This window comes from Rhagoletis zephyria, unplaced genomic scaffold (assembly GCF_001687245.7).
Source record: "Rhagoletis zephyria isolate East Lansing unplaced genomic scaffold, Rhagoletis_zephyria_1.1 Rzeph_scaffold_02764, whole genome shotgun sequence".
Classification (NCBI taxonomy): Eukaryota; Metazoa; Arthropoda; class Insecta; order Diptera; family Tephritidae; genus Rhagoletis; species Rhagoletis zephyria.
Window position 1 is genome coordinate 12,593 of NW_016159848.1, and position 22,203 is coordinate 34,795.

The window sequence follows — 22,203 nt, forward strand, 5'->3', positions numbered from 1 at the left end:
GATTTTCATCAAAATTGCTGCATACTTACTTACACGTATAGTATTTATGTTTACCTACATAATTTAATGTACCTTTTTGCAGGTCTGCATTTAATCAGAGACACCCATTTGTGTGCATAAATGTATGTGAAGTTGTGTCTGATAATGGATGATGAGAGAGCAATTGGATAGCTTGCTACCGGGTACATAGATACATACATACATATGTACAAATGTATATACATAAGTACCACTGCCGCAGTCAACAACAATGATGGCCACAATTTGTGCCACAACGAAAATAACAACAATTTTCAGCCGCAACAATTTAAAATTGTTAACAATGCAGATATTTTGCTAAAAAAAAATAAAATACAAATTTCTATTAAATTTCTATTGTGTGGCATCTTTTTTTAACCAAACGTTATACATACGTATGTATATGCAACAACAATGACAATGATGACACATTAGTGGCACAGAGGAGAGAGAGAGTTAAAGCAATCAGGGCAAATAAATTTGCAATCGCATTTATTTTAATGCGTTCACGTAATGGCTTTTAGGGAAGATCGGTTAAAAGGAGAATTGCGCAGGTTCGGAAATAATAAATTAAAGTTATTTGCATATTTTAGTTGCATATATAGCGTTTTATTTACCTGTACTATATTTGCATGTTCATATAAGGAATATCGGTCTAATATTCCGGAAACTTTTGAGTAACCAACAACAGCCCAGGGGGTTAACCTGAAGTATATTTCAATCGATATGCTTAACGATGCTATAGGAATCGATGTTAAAATAATTATTAGTGTGACTAGTATAAACACCAATGTCGGCGAATAAATCGATTGTAGTTTTTCTGTAGCTTCTATTACTGTCAAATTTCTTTTCGATATTTTTATCGATATCTAGATAATATCAATTTTTTCCTGCAGCTAATATTTTTTGTTGGAAAAGCATTGACTTCTTTTATCACACCATCTCAATTGAAGTACTGTTATTGAAAGTTATTTTTGCATGTTATCGTCATACTTATTTTATCGTTATCGATATTCTTGCCTTAATTAGCATTGACTCTATAAATGCATATGTATATATTACATATCTAGAATGGTTTTTTCTTTTCTAGAAGAACAATTTTTATCAACACTCGGCTCGGACCAGGTGTACTGACTCCGACGGAGGGTACATATAAGTAGTAGACAGATACTACCTAAAAGCTCTTCGAGTTACTAGTTATGGGTTAATTAATTTAAAAAAAGCGTCTTCTTGTTGCAGTTTGTCGCTTGGGGCCGAGAACCAAAAACATCGCCATTTCCTCTCCGCTTTATGAAATAACGCCAGTTATCCAAATCAAGTGTAGTCAGGTTCTTCTGCACTTGATCCTTCCACTGTGTTCGTGGGTGCCTTTGCTTTCCTTCTCTAGTAATGGAAATCTAAGAATATTTCCACTGGAGCGGCATGTGTCCAAGACGCTGCGGAGAGGTCCTTATCATTTTTGGCGGGGGAAAAATTTGTCCTCAATGACACTCTACATACTGGCTCTCATACTTGTAATTTAAAAATGAGGCCCTTTCAAAATCATTTCTATTGATACCCATATTATAATAATTCATTTATTAAATAATCTGAGTACGACTTTTTAAAGAGGTGGCAACGCCTTCAAAATATTTTCAAACAAAAATCTTATTAAACCTCTTTCGTCTGACATACTTATATTTCAATTACCTGATTCACTTAGTTCAAGTTTACTTTATCTTTTTAATAGGAGGTGCCACACCCAATTCTCCAATAATGCCCATTTTTCTCCATTTTGGTATACATTTTATATATGTATCTCCATACCAAGTTCAAGAACTCTACCACAAACACTTCCAGAGATATGCGGTGTGAAAAACTCAGTTTTTGGGGGAGGAGCCACGCCGCTTTGTCCTATATTTTAAGTTGGGCCAAATGACACTAGTGTGCAAAATTTCATGATAAATCGATTGAGTAGTTAACGCGTAAAATCGTTACAAACAAACTCACTTTCGCATTTTGTAATATTAGTAAGGATGTATTTACATAACTCATACACCACATACACTCGTTGTTTCAATTATTTAAAATTGCATATATGTACATACATATAAACCTTCAAAAAAATAAAATAAATTTTTCCTCGCTGTTGATCTGCTATGCGGAAGTGCATATTTTTTCCTTCCATGCAACTAGTATTAAAAACATCTAATGAATGTACGTTTGTAGCTTTGTAGCTCCAGCACTAAATTTTGCCCATTCCTAAATTTCGTTTTCACACTTTTATTCAATTGCAGTTATGCACACATGTCTGTCCGGATAAGTGCTAATACCAGTAAATATGTATAAGCCACATAATTCAGCAGCCGCACTTACTTGAATTCATTTACTTAACGTGCATACATATATATGTATGTATGTATGTGTGTGCCCTGGTGTGAGTACGCCCAGACTGGCATTACTTGTATGCTCGTACATATAAACTGCAATTAAACATTCCAACTGTAAAACAACATAATTAATGCAGGCCGTCAAAAGGCGCAACATTTGAAAATAAAACAAACAAAAAAATTGAACTACTTTTATTAACTGCGCATTGCTGTGTGGGTAAGCGTGTGCATATTTCGGTATCGGCGAACAAGTTTCCGAATTCAAGTGGCACAACTTATTGCGCCAACTATTTTAATTTAATTTGAAGAGGAAGTGTGGTGTCTCGGAAATGCATGAAAACAAAAAAAAACTTGTTGGTTCTGTTGTTGTGGCGAACGCACACAAACGCAGCTGCCACAAAACAAAACACATACAGCGCTACAGCCGAGCTCATTTTTGCAGCTTGTTATGCGCATTTTTTGCTTAGACAAGCTTTTAATTTTTCCCGTTTTTTGCCCCCTTTTTTCAGTGTGACAATCTACTGTTTGCTGATGTCGAGGATGACGCGAACGTTGAGGATGATGTTGACAATGTTGCAACAGCAGCTTTGCCACCAGTAGCTGCCACACGTTCGACGCTAACAACTCATTATGCCACAGCCAAGCCGATTGCAGTAACAACACCGTCACCAACTGCAGTCCGCAGCACTCCACCGGCGAACTGCATCGAACAGCGCTTACCCGCCTTTAAGGCGCATCACAGCGATAATGCAGCGACAACAGCGAATGTGCAAGCGGTATTGCTGCAAAATCAAGTGAACACATTGCAGTGGCAATTGAAGCAGGTGAGAGCAAGTAAAGTAAAGAAGTACATATTTATGTTAAGTATCCCTTTTTTCTCGAATCGACCAGGAAATCAAAAGACTTAAGCGAGCAACTCGATGGGTGGTCTTTTACCAAAGTGACTGAGAAGCTCAACTGATTGCATTCATTTCGAGCAAGCTTAACGCGTAATTTCGACAATTATTATAATGTGTTGTGCCTTGCTGATCTATACATATACACTTACATAAGTAAACACTTAACCACCTCAACAGAATAACTCAATTCATACGCCGTCTAATGTTAAATGCTGAGCGTAAAAGGTTCTTTTCATGCCATTATTTCCGTTCTCACGCCTTTTTAATGTTTATAGATTATGCCTTTGTGTGTAAAATAAATCAACCAACTGAGAAAGCCACACGCCGCACACCAACACTAGCGTGTGGCTTCCGCCTTTTTTGCGTTCTGCCAATGCGCATAATAACAATTAGTATTTACAAAGGTTAAATGCCGCTGCCAATGAAGAGGAAATAATGGCTACCTCCGCCCATTTATGTTTTAAGAATACGCATTAGAAGATATGCGTACTTCAAGCTCAGCTCACTTGCCAGTGCCTTCATTTGGTCTAATAGTGGTGGCGTTGGACTCTCTATGGACCATGTGGCACAATAGACACCTTATGCTGATGTAAAATTGCTTCACAGTCCTTGATTTTGAAGCTTTAGCAATGAAAATATGCAATTACTTTTGTATACAAATGCGACCACACCACACATCTGCATATCTTGAGTGAAAAAAACATACTCTCTATTCACATTTTTTACGCACGCATCTAGCTTTAATGGCTTCGTACCAAAAAAAAAACAAAAAATAAAAACGCTAATAAAAATTCATTAATAAAATTGTTCACCAACTAATAACGCCATCGATCGGCTGCGCAGCAGTCAGTCGGTCAATCGGCCATTTGTAGGCTGTTCCATTAATTCACTTCATCTATCATCTACTTTTTCGTGCTTGAATAGCCAGCGTTATGCTTTAATGCCATGTTACACTTTTTCTTTTTGTTAGCAATTTGCCTTTTTGTTGTTTGCACCCATACAGGCATATTTATATGTACAGCATTGGGACAACAAGTAATAGCACATACACAGTGACTCTAACAAACAACCACGTGTTGATGTTTTTTTTTTTTTTTTTAATATTCGTAATGTTTTTCGAGCAAATTTTTTTTTTGTTGCTTTTCTATAAAAAAAAATACCATCAAAATTAACAACAACCATATAAATCACAGTTTCTAACTTTATACAAAATTTAGAAAAATTCAACAAATTTTCATCGAAATTTCAGCTTTTTAATTTGAATCTTTAGAACATTTATGGGTATGCAGTTTTAGAGCCCATATAATTTTAGTCTAATGAAGAGCAAGTTTTTCTAGAAAAACGTGCAAAAATACTTCACCAAAAAATATTTCCAAAAATTAAAGGGATTTTTTAGCCGTTTTAAAACTTGCTCTTCATTCGACTTAAATTGCATGGGCTATAAAAGTGTTCTAAAGATTCAGGTTAAAAAGTTGAAATTTTGAATTTTCCTAAATTTTGTATAAAGTTTGAAACTGTGATTTATATGGTTTTGATTAACTTCGACGATATTTTTATAGAAAAAATAAATAGAATTATTAGCACAAACCAACAAAACCAACAACCACATGATCAAGTGAATTGCAGCGGAATAGCTGCGCTTGATTGTGTTGGCATAACAAAAATGAAAAATAGTGGAAATAAGCAAACGATAATTTACAAGGCGTCTTAGCACGGTGCATAGGCAACTGGCTGAGTCAGTGGGATCGTCGGTTCGAATCCTACTGAAAGAAGTCTGATGAGGAAATGTGGTGATTTCCGAAATAGCTATCACTTCTACCATTTTTTCAAATTGTTGTTGCTTTTCCACAATAAATTTTTCATTTAAAAATGGCCTCGAGCTCATTATAAAATTGTTGAATATAATTGTTAAATGGCCAAAAAATAACAAAAAACAAATAACTTAAGGACGAGCACACCTAAAAGTTAAGCATTCTAAAAATAGAATTATTAGCACAAACCAACAAAACCAACAACCACATGATCAAGTGAATTGCAGCGGAATAGCTGCGCTTGATTGTGTTGGCAAAAAAAAAATGAAAAATAGTGGAAATAAGCAAACGATAATTTACAAGGCGTCTTAGCGCGGTGCATGGGCAACTGGCTGAGTCAGTGGGATCGTCGGTTCGAATCCTACTGAAAGAAGTCTGATGAGGAAATGTGGTGATTTCCGAAATAGCTATCACTTCTACCATTTTTTCAAATTGTTGTTGCTTTTCCACAATAAATTTTTCATTTAAAAATGGCCTCGAGCTCATTATAAAATTGTTGAATATAATTGTTAAATGGCCAAAAAATAACAAAAAACAAATAAAAAATAAATAAAAAATTTTAACTCAAAGAACATTACTAATATTAAAAAAAAAAAATCAACACGCGGTCATTTATTTGAGTCACTGTATGTATTGTATGTACATCAATTTCAATCGTCGCTTTGTCCATCATTGTTACTTCACTTCTTTCCTCAATCACTATCAAAATTTTATGAGCACAAGCACCTGATCGGCTACTAAAACACAATTTGTCTGCAATTTCATTTGAGTAAAAAATTGGTAACGATCTTTGAGTGCCATAAGAAATGCAATTTGAGTGCTCTTGTTACTCACGAGACTTTCATGTGAAATAGGTAGATTATGCAACTTCCAAAATATTGAATAAAAACATGTATTGACATGTTAAAATACTATATAACTGCATCTATAACTCAAAATCGTCAAAATGGCGCTTACGACAATCTTTTATCCAGGCGACGATATGTTCATACTATGTACATAGGTGTATATGAGCGCTTGAGTGCAAACAGTGGACATCGATTTTTAGTACTTAATATAAAAAACTGGGCATTAGATATGGTAGTTTAGAAGCTAGATAAACATAATTTGTTTGTTATTCAGCAGCTGGTCATAACTTTTGACCATAAAAAACTAGACTCAAATAGCTGGCCATTAAATAAACTAGACATACATTTTTGGTAAGTTATTTACATACAGGTTTTGTTCTTTTTTGTCAATCAAAAGTTTGACATAAATTTGTGCTAATTTAAAAACTGAACAATGTGCTAAATTAAGAATTTGGTATACATTTTTGAGAGTGCAAAAACCAAACATAATCTTTAAGTCATTATAAATTAGACATGAATTTTCCTTTATCAAATGTAAATTTTGGCCATTTAAAAACTGGACATAAATACTTGCTATCTAAACCGGATATTTTTATCCTTACAAATATTCGACATAAATTTCGTATTTTCATAATTTCGATTTCGTAAACACAGAACATAAATAATAGGTTTTGGTAATTCACAAATTGCGCACCCAAGTTGGTAAATCAAAAACTTGACATAATTTGTTGATAATACAAAAATGGTACATAATCTTTTGGTTATACATTGACTATGAATTTGTTTAAATTTATATACTGGATAATTATTGCTTTTTCGTCGCCAATGCCTCTTTCCATAAAAATTATGACGATACAAAAGGAGTTATCAATGCTTTAATATTTTAGCCTAAGAAGTATTCAGTGGAACAAAAAAAATAACAAAGATTGAAAAAATAATTTTAATATTAATACCTTTAATATTTTTGCCGAGTCAATACCTCAGAATTCTAGAAATATAGTGTTTTTGACACAAATAAAAAATCGTTTCCTTCTTGAATCTAATAAATTTTAAAAACTTTGAAAAAATAATTTTAATTTTAATACATTCAATATTTTTGCCGAGTCAATACCCCAGAATTCTACAAAAATAATGTTTTTGACATAATTAAAAAAATGTTTCCTTCTTGAATCTAACAAATTTAAAAAATATTTGACATCAAAAATTAGGTGACAACCCTATTAAGAAGTGCGACAGGTTGAAGAGCACATATTACATATGATATAAATGTACCTACTTAAAAAATGCTCGTTGAAATTAGTAATATTGGTATTAAAAAAACGCCCTCAACGAAAATATTTCTTAAATTAAACAAAAAATTAAATGAATATACTATAGAAACTAAGTGGCAACCCCATTGAAAAATATTTCTGAATTGGGGACTTTCAAAACAATTTCCATTTGGCAAATGCTCGCAACTATCTGTCAAAATGACAGTTGGTAGACAATCGGTGTTTTCCAGTGGAGCTATGTGGTAATAGAATATGCAACCGACATACTCATTATTTTTTAAATTTAAACAAAATTGTTTGATAGTTCAGAAGGTGACAAGAAGAACTACTACTCTCTACTATTCAGCGTTCAGTGGGCCATTCACTACATTTAAGCCAGATTTAGTAATAGAAATGCAGCAAAAAGTTATTTAACCATTTCAATTAATAAAGTCTTTCTCGACGCCGATTGAGAAATAGTTTCCGACCACCTCAAGCAGAGTATAATACGTAAATACGTCTGATAAGCAGCCAAAAGCCACCGGCAAATCTCACTTGAATCTAACCGTTTGCCAGCTAACTTAGTTAGCAAGTGCCAATGTGACAGCCAATTTGACCCCCGACATCGTTCCCTACCAGCAGCATTAAGCAACGGCAATTGCTCTCACACAATCATTGTGGGCAAATTGTTCCGACAAGCCAAATTACGTAGCCAACTAAGTTAACCCAAATTTCGATCAACAAAAAATTATCAAAAAAAAAAAAACGTAACATTAAGAAAAACCAAGCAGCTGGAAAATAATCTATGTCTATGGGCATCTAAGGCTGGGCGAGATTTACTGACTGCTGCTGAGGTGCTCACCGCATTACTACTTAGTTTTTGGCCAATAAAATGGGTAGATAGTGATTTTAGCAAGTTGCCTGCAGGAAATATTCAAAGATACATTTTTCGATATAGTAAAATGATAACGAAAGATATCGCTAGCTTAGAGTGGGAAAGTTGGTAAGTCCATTTTTTATGAAAACTCATATCCTCATATAGGAAGCAAGGGAAAATATAACGATTGTCGAATGCAGCTAGAGAGTACTTTTCCTTCGAATTATTTATGTACACAAAATAAATTATCTATCTAACATTTTTGGTAGCAGCAGAAGCAATGGGAACAGCGCGAAAACCAATTTAACAATCACTAAATAGACGCCAGCTTAAAACTTGTTGCATTTCCTACAGGGTAATTTATCACACAGTAACATTTTCAAAAGCATTACTGAAACAAACAATTGCTTGTAAATATTGTGAGTGTGTTTGTTCTAGCTTCGCGCGCCAATTTTATGCAAAACAACCCGAGGCAGATGTTGTTTGCCGGTGTGTCTTAGCCAGATTTTTTTCGATTGATAATTTTCAGCTGCCGCTTAGCCCAGTGTTATCGGCAACTTGCACTTTTAAACGCTTAAGCATTTTTTGTTATTGTAATGGGTATGTGTATGTACTTTATGTTGGGCTCCGCTTGGCTGCTCGAAGTCCGCTGGCTGGCACATTTGTTCGCGCATTTGCCAAATTTTGGATAAATCGCAGGCGCAGTGCCACACCCATTTCGAGCTGATAGCGTCATATGTTTGAAGGTATATTGTTGTACTAAGTACATGCATGTGTATGTACATATGTACATTGGAGTGGTCCCAAAACAACTTTTCCGTGTTAGGGCTCGGAGCACTTTCCAAAATTTCGCCTATTGCCGAAAGCGCTGCCGGCACCAAACTTTATAGGTGCAATCCCGTATTCCTCGGACTCGGACTAGTAAAATTATCAAAAAATAAAAATTCACTCAGAGCGAGAGAGTAACATTGAAAAGTACGGGATCGCTTTCTAGTAAAAAACGGTAACTTCTGTCAACTTCAACATAACCTCCAAATTTTGGTTGTAAATTTTTGCTTATTTTGTATGTAAACACATTCAGCTCACACATGTAAATAACCAAAAACACTTTCAAATTCATTAGAATCCACTTAAACAAGTAATTAAATACTTTTCAACATGAATTAGATTACACAGCGTGCACTTTTCTTTTGTTTACAATTTGATTGCCAGACACACCACAGCTGATCGTTTGACACATTTACCAAAATTTACAACAAAAAATTCTCGGACTAAAACTGGTAACTTCTGACAAAGAGAGAACCGTATTTACTCTCTTTTTTGTCCTCTCAATAGTCAGAGAACCGAGTACGGGATCGATTTCCTGTAAAATCTGACTGATTCTGACTATTTCTGACTAGTCCGGACTCGTACGGGATCGCAACTTATGTTTCTAGGTATACATTTAAGGGATGCTCAAAAATTATTATATTTCACTCTAGAAATATGTCGTGCATACTTATATATATTAACTAAACAATTGGTTAAGCAGCTTCAGTTGTCGTGGCAACAGTGCCTTTTCATAAAAATCTTCAATATCTTTGTCAATTTCAAATGGATTCAGTAGCGCATTTCAAGGTTATTGAGCATCCAATATTGGTTACAGTATTATATAAATTAAAAGTTGGTATAGATATCACAAATACGAAAACGAAAAAACAATGGGGCTACCTTGTTTTCTCCGAAGACATTCTTTCCCCTCATACAAAACTTTTTATATTTTAAGACTTCCACCAAAAATATTTTGGAAAAATATTAAGACTTACGTGAGCTGGACCGATTGGAAAATACCTCCAAAGATGGAGTTTTTTATGAATAAAAATAATTTCTTAAAGGAATTTTCGTAAAAGATCCCCTCAGATGACAAAACAGTTTAAGCTCTAAAAAAATCTACATAAAAATATTCAAACATTTTTTCAACGGAATCATAATAATGAGATTTTTGATATGGTTTTTAACTTTTTTCATAGATTTGTTTAAGAAAAACTTGAATAACTGGGCCAAAACTATATCGATATAGACAGAGGTATTTTCACACCCTTTTCATTTCTTTGCAAAAAAACTCATTCGCGTCCCAAGTTCTTCTTTATTAAATACCAACACATCATAATTCTATATGGAATGAGGCTTATTTATCTTACCTTCCTCTTACATACTTTGAATAAACTTAGTTGCAAAAAAAAAAATAAAAAGGGTGAGAAAATTCCGTTCCAATGATACTTCATAACTCTAAATCGGTAAACTTTGGGCTGAGTTATTGAAGTTCAAAAGCAGCATCAAAAATCTCATTATTGTGATATCGTTTAAATTTTTTAAAAATATTTTATTCAAATTTTTTAAGCTTAAACTGTTTTGCCATCTAAAGTAAGTTTTTACAAAAATACTTAAAGAAAACTGGATTCACAAAAAAACTGAATTTTCAACTATATTTTCAAATCGGTACAGCCGAAATAATTCCGGGGAAAGTCTGAAAATATAATAGATTTTTTTTTTTAATTCCGGAGGAAAACCCGTACCGATTTTTTTTTTTTTTTTTTGTATGGGGAGTGATGTAGTCTAATGTACATACATGCATGCGTCTTATTCACAACTTCGCTGTTTGTATGTATTAGATATATGTTTGCAATTATTTTCGAAATTGCGCTATTTGTTTTGCCACTATGTGCATACCAACCGACCAACCATCAGCAAAGACAATATTACGAGTACTTAGCACAATCGCCAACAGCTGGCAGCCAATAATCAACTCCCAGCAACCCGCCGCCAAACTAACACCAAACCATCAAGTCAACGGGTGGCCACCAAATTTTTTTCTTCCTCAGCCTCCACAACTTCGCCCAACTGGTGCGCTTTTTCAGCCTTTATTTTCATATTTACTAACTGTTCATCAGTAGATAGTAAATATATTTTGGCAGCTACGTACTTAAATATGTACATATATGTGTGTGCATGCAATGGTCTAGGCTGCACCTAATACCTACCTCTGAGCCGCCGCCGCCGCCTTTTCAGCAAAAGGCTGGTTGGTTGCCATTGCTTATTGCATTGTTTTTGCCACTACATCGTAAGGTGTTGTTATTGTTGTTGCATAGTTTGTTGGCATTTAGGCAAATAGTCGGGATGTTATGCAAGTAATATTTTTAATTAATGAACACTTTTGATTGTAAATTACTCCGGTGTCACAAGCAGATGGCATTGCCTCCATGGAAAAGTGGTATAATACGAAAATTTTAAATAAATCGGTAAGCCTTGGATTACAGTTCGCTACTATGTACGACCTTCAAATTTGGCTCACGCCCAATACTGATTGGAGCAGTCCGCATAGCATTTGATAAATATGTCTCTAGTTGTGTGAGATTTAGGAAAAGAATGTAGTTTAAGGTCACCTCATAGTTCTAAGTTAAAAATTTAACATTTGAACTCTTAGTCCAGTCGCTAGTACAGAGCGTACCCTAGAGGAAAGCTGGGCTGAATTTTGGAAAACGCGAAATCGCTGCCGATTGCACTCACTCATGCCACTATTTTCCAGGCATAGAGAGGCAAGCGTTCAGGGAACCCCAGAGTAGGACATTGATATTATTATAATACGGCAGGTGTGAGTCCTAAAGACCGTGCAGAGCTAGAGATGAGTACTGCCTCTTCTTAAAGATCATGTCCATTTCCTAGACTTGTTGAAAGCTTACGTTCGGTCACCCGCAAACTCTGGATACATTTTCAGCAATCACACGGGAACTGGTTATAGTAGTTCATTAAAATTCGGAAAATAAGCCTTATCCCGGCAATTTTTATTGATAGCTTTTACTAAGCCTCAGGTACGCCTCGCTTACCACTGTGACCCCTTCCAGGCTACCATAAAGGAAGTCGCCCTTTGGCCTACTTGTGCCTCAACATCTCTACAATTTTTTACCATTCAATCTGACAGCCAAGCTACGATTATATTCTTACAGAGTACGAACACCTCTTCTAAGGTGTTATTTGAAAGTAGAAGGATTCTATACGGATTAACCGCGAAAAACGGTGAAATACCCGGAAAAGAAACTGCAGGCNCAAATCGCTGCCGATTGCACTCACTGCATGCCACTATTTTCCAGGCATAGAGAGGCAAGCGTTTAGTGAACCTCAGAGTAGGACATTGATATTATTATAATACGGTAGGTGTGAGACCTAACGACCGTGCAGAGCTAGAGATGAGTACTGCCTCTTCTTAATGATCATGTCCATTTCCTAGACCTGTTGAAAGCTTAGGTTCGGTCACCCGCAAACTCTCGATACATATTCAGCAACCACACGGGAACTGGTTATAGTAGTTCATTAAAATTCGGAGAAGAAGCCTTATCCCAGCAATTTTTATTGATAGCTTTTACTAAGCCTCAAGTACGCCTCGCTTACCACTGTGACCCCTTCCAGGCTACCATAAAGGAAGTCGCCCTTTGGCCTACTTGTGCCCCAACATCTCCACAATCTTTTACCATTCAATCTGACAGCCAAGCTACGATTATATTCTTACAGAGTACGAACACCTCTTCTAAGGTGTTATTTGAAAGTAGAAGGATTCTATACGGATTAACCGCGAAAAACGGTGAAATACCCGGAAAAGAAACTGCAGGCGAGCTCCAAAGGATCTTGTCGTTAATTAAACCTGCACGAGCTGCAGCCTTCTTATCCTTATGAATACACCGATTGAGGTTAGCATTCCTTAAATGAGCTGACAACAGATGAGGATATTGGGAATCCACCTCTTGTGGTTCTAAGCAAAACTTTCCAAGTAACAACGAAAAAATATCTTCAAGTCCAATCTTAATTGATCGTCCAATTCTCAGTGAAGTAGGTGGTATACAAAAATACCGGGTACCGCAAACGAGATCTCTCCTATTTGCAGGAATGAAAAGAAGTGAAGGACGGAGAGCACTTAACGCCTTAATGCTACCAATAAATCAGGTGCTTAAGCTTTAATCTTAGTCACGATCGAATTTTGAATAACATAGTCGACCGCGAAAATAATTATACGGGTTTTTCTTCACCGTCAAATATTTTAACGCATCTTTCTTCGCCGCCAACTATGTTAAGAGTCTTTCTTCGCTGAAGTTCTTTTTTATGCGTCTTTAATGATTGCACCTTTGATTTCTGCTGGCCTTCTATATATGCATACATGACACGTTAAAAGGCTTAATAAATCGGGGAGGAAGCTCCCTTAAACAAAAGGGGTCTCTATGCCAATGGAATGCTTTTAGCCATGCTGAGCCTCTGGGTATGATCAGAAGCAGTACATTGAAATATTTGGAGATCTACGATTTAAAACTACAACTACAAATAATTTAATGTTTAATATTTAACAAAAATATACGCTTATCATTTTCAATTCTCATATGCATCTTTATTCACAAACTGACACTTCCTTGACCTCTCTTCCACAGGTCGAAACCAGTAATGAAATGTATCGCGCTGTCATTGAAGAGATCGCACGCTTCCTTGATCGCTATCAAACGCAAAAACAACTACAGCGCCAACTCCAACAGCAACAACAGATATCCCGTTCCAAGAGTCTCTACCAAGTTTATGATGGCAGCAGCAATTGCGAAGGTCATGAACAAAACACCAGCGGCAACAGCACTTTCAGTGGTAAATCAACAGCAACTTCGTCTTGCTTGCGCACGCGCAGCAGCAGCAATCTGATCGTGGACCTCAAGCAGTCAGCCATACAAAATGGCAATGTGAAATCAAACAGTGCCAACGGGGAACATAGTACACTGGCAACATCGGCAGCAGATAAGCGTAGTTGTGATGCCATCAACACGTCGGCCAACAATTCATACACTGCATTCAAGGACTTTACTTGGTATTTTATAAACAACTTGAATTTCTTACAGTTTAAATACATACTTTAACGCGTTTGTTTTTTACTTCGTCCCTAAAGGCGCCGCTCGCCCAAGAAGTATGCCGAATCGAAGGCCCAAGCCGCCGCCGACGATGTTGAGGAAAAGCTTAACCAGGAAGCTTTCCGGCTTTCGCGCACGATACACAATCTGCTAAACACATCCACACGTCAACCGGATTTAACGCAGCATCGTAGCTCTCTAACGACACATACCCATGGCGTGCACAGCAAAGTGTTGAAGACACCTGCACCGTCTCCAGCAGCCACAATCCCAACACTCGTTGCGTCGGCTGCTCAAGGCAACGCTACCAGCAAGAAACACAGCGCCGCTGACGCCACGAATAAATGCAATAGTCGCGTTCACCCCGCTGCTAACTCGCTTGCCAATGCCACTGCCGAAATGCTCTTCTTGCGCGCTAATAATATACGCGACTCACGCTTATCGCTGCGCAGCTCCACCGACAGCTCTGTACATTCTACCACCTCCAATTCGTCGGCAGTATCATCTTCCTCGTCGTCGGCGTCGTCGTCAGCGGCATCCACATCTTCCAGCAAGGTGGAGACAGACGAGGATGTTACGTTAAATCACCCATTTCATGCGATGGCATTGCCATTCAAGCAGCTCCAACATCCACTGGGCTCAGCCACAGAAGATGAGAGTGGCTTCAGTTCGATCAGCTCATTCCAGGATATAGGTGTGCCGTTATGCTCCACAATGATATCGAATGGCACTTCTACACCGAATCGTTTGTCATTAGCGAGCGTAAAATTTGATACCACCAGCTTGGGTAATGCTAATGGCGGCATTGCTGTTAGTGTAAGTGGCGACATGGAGGCCGGCGAATTCGCCGGTGATAGCCGCAATTCCACCCTTAAAGCCAACCATCCCAGCAATGTGCTCGGCGTGCCGTTGCAAGCCACACACGATATGCAACACCGCTGGGACACGACAACAACAACAACAACAAAAACAAGTTACCGCAGCGCCAATACGTACCAGCGTTTCTCCACGCTGTCCAATGAGGATGCGTCCGCTGTGCTTTGGGTATAGGTGAGCGCCAATCGGCACCCCAAATTGCCGCATCTCTACTTTGTGCATTTAACTTCTTAATTAAATGTTTCTTTTATTTAGTAAAGAAATCAAGCAAAAATCTTCGAATTTGATTTGGTTTGTCAAGTTTTAAGTTCAGTTTTAATTGAAAATTTTAGTGCGACCAACGCTTTGTATTAATTAGTAATATTAGAGGATGGTACACAGCAGTGCCTTTTAATATGTTATAAACGTATTTTAATATTAAATGTTAATTTTAGAAGCTACAAACATATGTATAAATTTTAAAATCATCAATCTGCAATTATTCCAGTTTTTGTCGCACAAATTCAGAAATGCATTTATTTTGATTACAATATGTATTTTTAAAAATATTTCACAGTTTGAAAACCCGTTAATCAACGCTAAGATAGATACTTGTCAAATGTAAGGCGAAATAAAATTCCACTTGCTCTTATTAGATTATGCAGAGAATAATGAGTTTGTTTAATTTATGGCTTCCTAATTAATGCTAGTGCGATTTGTCGGAGCTCAAAATAGCTCGCCTATTCACATTGTTGTTGCGGCTTACTTAGCTCTGTCTCGATCGGATTGGGTGCCACTCCGACAGGGTCGGAGCAGAGGGAGAGTGGTCTTAACTAAGTTGGGTTGTGTGGGAATGTAAAGAGATGCTTCGTGTCATGCGGAGACTCTCAGCATCTAGTCTGCTGCAGTGGCTAGACCGAAGTTGTGCTAGTGTTGTGCGGGTCTCCCGTGACATTTGAAGTTCTGTGTCATCACTAGAGCAGCAAAAAAATCGTCCGAGCCATACGTAAAGTACCTCGGCGCCCTGGTGGATCACCGCATTTGCTTTCGGAATCTTTTGGAATACGCCAACAAGAAAGCAGCGACGGCAACAGCAGCCCTGTCTAGACTAATGGCGAACATCGGAGGACCAAGACAGCAGTCTAGGCAAGTATTAGCAAGCGTAGTACGATCAATAGTCCTCTATGGATCGACAGTTTGGCTCGACGCTTTTAAACGGCCATCCTACTCCCGGGCCATTAATGCTACGTATCGCCTATGTGCTCTTAGAGTGTGTTCAGCCTTCAGAACCGTTTCCGAGGATGCAGCAACTTCTATCATCGCGGAATTACGTCCACTCGATCTCGTAGCTCAAGAATTGTATGAAACAAGAAAGGCGAACCGTGACCAACCACGCACAGTACACAGCGCAGTTAAAACCGCAGCAAAAGAACGCACTGAAGCACAGTGACAGATACTGTGGGACAGAATAACAAAGGACAGGTGGACTTACCGCCTCATAACAAAAATTGGCACTTAGCTCAGCAGGCATCACGGCACAGTCGACTACTATCTGACCCAAGTCATCAGTGGATGCGGATGCTTTAAAGCATACCTTTATCGCTTTGGACAGGCGCAAAGCGCTTATTGCGAGCAGTGTGGACCGACAGTCATTGAAGACGCCGAGCATGCATTTTTTAAATGCCCCCGCTTTAATTCCATGAAATCCGCACTTAATACTAAACGTGGCTTCTGTATAACACCAGAAAATATGGTACCGATAATGTTTACGAGCGAAGAAGCATGGAACGATGTCTGCCACTTCTCTGTCGAACTGATAAAAGTCCTTCTCCTGAATTTAGTCGGTTTGGTAATGAATCTCGCCTCTACGATAATTCTAAGACGTGCCGCATCGATCGTTCATTTTCCCATAGGAATAACACGTATGAAAATGTTTTCTTCTCTTTCGAGGTCAATATAATTTTCTAGGATCAATAAAAACGTCCGAAACTTCAAGAATACATTGATTATACTACATTTATGTGTTATACAGACTCACGATTCTTTAAATTCCTAAATTTGTTTTTTTTTTTTGTAATTACTAGATTTTAGCCAAGAAGAAACAAACAGGGCAAGCTAAATAAAACCGATTAAAAAAAAAAGTTGTTTTCCATTTATTCACTGAGGACTCCACCAACACCAATATTTTATATATATATCTGTTCTAAGGTAATAAAGATGATTAATTACGTTGCACAAATATAATCTTAGTTTTACCCATGCGCACTATCTACTCACCGTTACTTCTACAAATAGCATCCCAAAGACATCGGTTGTATCAAAAATTAAAAAATCTATGTATGTATCGATGTCCTCCCAAAACGGTATTCACAGGTCGTATGTTGGTGTAGGTTGAGACAGACTCCCTGTGAATTCCGTTTATAGCCTGTCTGCACAGAATGTTGCTGTACCTCGTCCTTCAGTTCGTAGAGATGCCATCCGAAGTGTATAGGTCGAGGCTCCGCTTCAAATAGGTGTAGGTTTGAGTGCTCAAGACTATAGAGCTCTACTAGGAACTACTTCCATAGCATAATGATTATGATGACTCAATTTCTGGTAGCACTTGGGCCTCGCTATGACGGAGATAGGTATGTAACTTCATCCACTACGTCCCGACGACCACACGTGCGCTGCATAGTTTAGAGCCGGTCGGTCAATTGAGCTTGTTTCCAACAGCGTTTCTTAGAATTTTCCATAGTCCACGCTTCAGCGCCGCCATATATTACGGCGAAGATGATGAGAGACTTAACGAATTTAATTTTCATTGGCCGAGAAAGGACTTTACAGCTCAACCACTTCGCGGTCCAAAGTCACCCTTATTGGCAGCATTCTTTGTTGGATTTCAAAGCAAGCGTGGCTATGGGTGTAAATGCGTGGTGCCAAGCAAACGATCTTCTCTAAAATACTGGGTGCTTAAGGTGCGTGGATGCGCTAAGTACTTAACTGAAGACAGGAGATACATACGTAATTTTATGCGCGTTCACTATCAGACCCACACCCTTTGATTCCCTAAATTCGAGAAAGCAGAACTAACACTCAGCAGTCCAGCAGTTCTTACAGTTCAACCTGGTATTAAAACGTTCTTGAACCGCCTGATGAAATTCACGTATTTCGGCCTCTTTTTTAGGAAAATGCCTCGCTTCCCTCTTCAGCTTCCTATATCACTCGCATATATGTAGATCCCGTCACGGAGCAACGTGGCTTAGTAGACATATTTTTCTCTGCAGCCGCATCGCATCTCTCCTCGTACCAATAACTCCTTGGTTTTTGCGGTGTATTCAAGCGTGCTTTCTGAGAGCAGGTGTGACGTTCCCACGACAGTCGAGTCTCTGTAACGGGAACGGCCAAGATCTTTGGGTAATGTGTATGCTGCTGCAACAGCAACAACAGAGCAGCTGCTGAATCGAGTAACGAAGTAGCTGACTGCATAGTGTAATGGCAACATTTCTACGTCGAACCTAGTCGCACATTTTTTGCTGCACAGAGGCCTTTGCGCATCTTGGCGGCAACAAGATGGTTATCTGACTCAATGCTTGGTTCTTGGATCGTACACGCGTCCAGAATATTGGAATCGTGTCTTCCGTCTGAACATGGTCGTTTCGATTTCCCGTTTTTCGTTCAGACGACTTCTATGAGCTTGATGAGCAAAATCTAGTCCATTGGGCCTTATGAATAAAAATAAAGCAATTGCTTGTTCTTTCAATTTCAAACCCTTTACTCGATTTATTCAAATGGATTTAAGTAAAAGGTCTGAAATTTAAAAAAAAAGCAATTGCTTAGTTTTTATTCATAAGGTCCATTTTCTACTGGGCCTGATCTACCGTACTTCTCTTCCAGAGAACATCAACCAATTGGACACCTTCCCACCTTGTGGTTTCGAACATACCCTCAAATCTTAAGTTATTTAAACGTTCGCCTAGTTCGCCATCACAAAATTTCTCGAGGCTATCTTGTACTTTTTCTAAAACTTTTTCCTATGTGGCCCCGCACAACCACAAACTGTGCTAAAACGCAAACTTCAGTAGACTCTGAAACCGAATACGTCAAAGTGGACTAAAGCACCCTCTCTTGCTGACGTGACCCAAAGCTCCACATGGCATCCCGCGGACACAAAATAGAAATTGAGTACATATATGTTTTCACGCGGGTCTAACTACATACCCAGCTCCCCTATTCACCATTTTACAACCGTCTGCCTTGTTTCTACTCATCACTTCCCGCCGATTTATAGAAAATAAATAAATAAATTTTTTACTTAACTACAATAGATAGTTATATTTTATTGTAAAATAAAGTATGCTTTAAGATTTAAGATATTATGTATTTGTAAATAATGTTAGCTTATACAAATAGTCTCACACTCGTTAAGCGAAACCATTCATTCATTCAAAAATACATATACAAGTATGTATTTACATATGTATCTAGTACATAGTCACTATAATTAAATATGTATAGTAATGGTTATGTTTATGCTTGTTTATTATATTTGTATGCATTTATAAACAAATTACTTGGCCAATTACATTATTTCTTCTCATTATCTTTTTTAAATTAAAAATTTTCTCATTAAAAATGCCGATCTACATACGAGAATGTAAGCAATGTTACAAAATAGATGTTACGATTTAAAAAAGTTCTCAATGTGTTTTGCACTACAGTATAATTCGTAATATAAATAATTTTATGTTATTATGTACGTTGGTAAAACAAGATGATGGAGGGGTTTCGCAATCTTAAAATTATAATCGAACACGATATTCGCTGACGTATATTTATATAGATAGACACATATTATATTTACAATGTCAAACACGAAAAACACATAAATATGCTTTCTAAAACTACAGACAATTCCATGTGGAAATTCTACACAAAAGAGGCGCGTCGCACAACACTAAACCCCATACAATTTAGGCATAAATATGTAGGTGTACGATCACACACAATAATATTGTACCAAAATGAGCATATTTTTCAGATAGATTTTTTGTTTCATAATAAACACATTCGAGAGGGCATGACAACAAGGCCCAGTAAACAAAACATCACATGGCATTCAATTAAAGTAACGCTTTAAATAAATTCTTACGCAGCTGTTGTTATAATTCTGATGACGCTTTTACGCAGCGAGTAGAGTCCCAAGAGCGAAATTGCAATTTATTCACAAAATACAAAAAAGCGTTGCGAGTGATGCAAATAACTGAGTGACCGTTCACCAGCATTTCGAACGCTGTTGCATTACAGACAAATTCGATAGATTAATTCACCGTTCAACAGCTGAAAATTCTTTAAATACGTCCAACAACACCCAGCGTTGAGGACTTATTTTTGCGCATCGGTTGTACAGAAAGTGGTGGCAGCAAAATCTCCGATTCGGCAGAAGGTGAACTGCTACGGTTACCCTCTTCATTAACCGCCTCCTATGAAAGAGAGAAGAGAAGTAGAGAAGTTGATATCGAAAGCTTAACGAAGCATGTCAAGCGGTTGAATACTTACGTGTATATTTGCACAGCTTGCCAAACGCATTTGCGCTAGTTGTGAGGCGGGCGTCAACGAGTTTGTACTGCCAAAAGGTGGTGTCATCATTGTGGAAACAGCTCGCTTCAATTTGGAGGGAGTCTTGTTGAATGAAAATGCGCGACCCACCTGAGCAAAGTAAATATTTTCTTCATTATAAGCAAAATAAGAAACAAAAGAAAGTCGCACATTAACCAAACTACATAAATATATGTACATATATGTACCTATACAAACAGATAAGATATTGAATTTCTACATATTTTAACCCTTAAAGAACCCTACTAATTATCTTACCATGAAATTAGAGCAGAATAACAATTTGACAAAAAGAATAAATTGTTAAGGCTTGAGCAACCTATTAAGATCGAAACGTAGATGTTTGATTGGGTGGTCGGGGTCACCCAAGGGATATTATACAGTTTGTCTTTTACGATACCAAGTGATCGATGAAACGCAGCGAGGTAATCACGAATTTACGGAGGCGCCTAACTTCAATTCCTGAAAGTACTTCAGGGTTGATTATCAAGTGCGAGCCAATCTTGGTCTGTCGAAAGCTGAACAGCTTAGTAGAAAGTGTCTAGGATATCCGTCATCATCCAGTTAATTGAGGCTGTAGGGGACAGATGTAATTTAGCTGCTCGCGATCCATTATGGTTCAAAAGACCCTTACAATTGCGCATAGATTAGTTTTCACCTAGCGTTCGCCGAGCTGGCATGATGAACAATTGTCCAAGATTGAACGAGAAGACAGGTTGATTGACCTTAATTTCTTAGGTAAAACACGAGAGCTCTTTCGCGCCTTCGCGATAAATGCTACCCCTCCAAGTTATGAGGATATCCCCACTCCTCACGCAATTTGGGTATTTTGAAGTCCACACCACGACCACCCTATGCAGTCGAGTCCGTCTGGACTCGGGGTTTGAGTGAAGTTGTCGCCCCCGTGTCTTGCCTCGCCGGAGGCTTCTCCTGGAGATGGAATATGTTTCCTGGAACGACTATCAATTGGCCTAAGGCAGCGTAGCTCTGCCCGGGGGCCTGTCGTAGACTAGTAGAGGCGGTAATGATAACATTTATTTATTTACTTAGATATCGCGTGCAAAACTTCTAGCTCGATAAATGCTTGTTTCGATAGTATCTCCTATTATCAATTCTCTTTTTTTCATTTTAAATAATAAATAGTAACGGTAGCACATTTGAACTAGCGTATAATAATATGTACTCAGATTGGAGAATAGAACCAAATTTGCTATTTGACTACAGAAGACGCATCTCCTACTTACCTTCTGACGCGTACGCGCCGCCAACTTGAACGCCTTCGACAATGTGCTCAAATTCACATCACTGATATCAACTTCCAACTCCTGTGAGGTGCGACTCAGTAATGCGCTCACCGTGTCCGTCCGACAGGCATTCTCAGCCATTTGTTTGCACAAGACCTTTAAGTATACCACCTTATCGATTTCTTCATCAGCTAAGGTGAAAGAATGCAGCTTCTCCTTATCCTGCCGACAAAGCAAGGCAAACGCACGCGGACTATCGGTGATGTCAATGACAAAACGTATCGCGTTCAACGATATTAATTTCACATGCTTGTGTGACTTGGTGGTGCTCGGCGATTTAGCTGTGTTGAAGGCACGCGAACGCTTTTTACACACCTCAATTGTGTCTGAGAATAAGTACAACATCAGCGAGTCGCCACGCCCACTTAGACTGTCGGACAATTCAGTTACTTCGCACTTGGAAATAAAACTGCGGTTCGAGGACACTAAATGCGGCTGGTGAAGGTTGGAGGCAAAAAGGTA

The 22,203-nt window shown here is 38.0% G+C and overlaps 2 protein-coding genes across 4 annotated transcripts in view; one reads left to right on the plus strand and one right to left on the minus strand.

The window, feature by feature from the left end:
• Positions 1-2,878: 2,878 nt before the first annotated feature.
• On the plus strand, positions 2,879-15,700 carry LOC108367669 (putative GPI-anchored protein PB15E9.01c; the record flags this gene model as incomplete). Its single annotated transcript, XM_017622345.1, has 4 exons — positions 2,879-3,211; positions 13,523-13,944; positions 14,023-15,645; positions 15,678-15,700. Coding segments are annotated over 3 exons (1,767 nt in total), but the record flags the coding sequence as incomplete, so codon positions are not given.
• A 3,884-nt stretch (positions 15,701-19,584) lies between these two features.
• Positions 19,585-22,203, minus strand: part of pbl (epithelial cell transforming 2 pebble) — a 28,393-nt gene continuing 25,774 nt past the window's right edge. Inside the window, exons 11-13 of one of the 3 annotated variants that reach the window (XM_017622334.1) lie at positions 21,682-22,176; positions 20,378-20,527; positions 19,585-20,301 (exon numbers count right to left, since the gene is read on the minus strand). In XM_017622334.1, the coding sequence (XP_017477823.1) occupies positions 20,170-20,301; positions 20,378-20,527; positions 21,682-22,176 (777 nt within the window). In that variant the 3' untranslated portion in view covers positions 19,585-20,169. Of the gene's footprint in view, positions 20,302-20,377; positions 20,548-21,681; positions 22,177-22,203 lie in introns of those variants that run through there. The other 2 variants (XM_017622336.1, XM_017622335.1) reach the window with 2 other exon arrangements.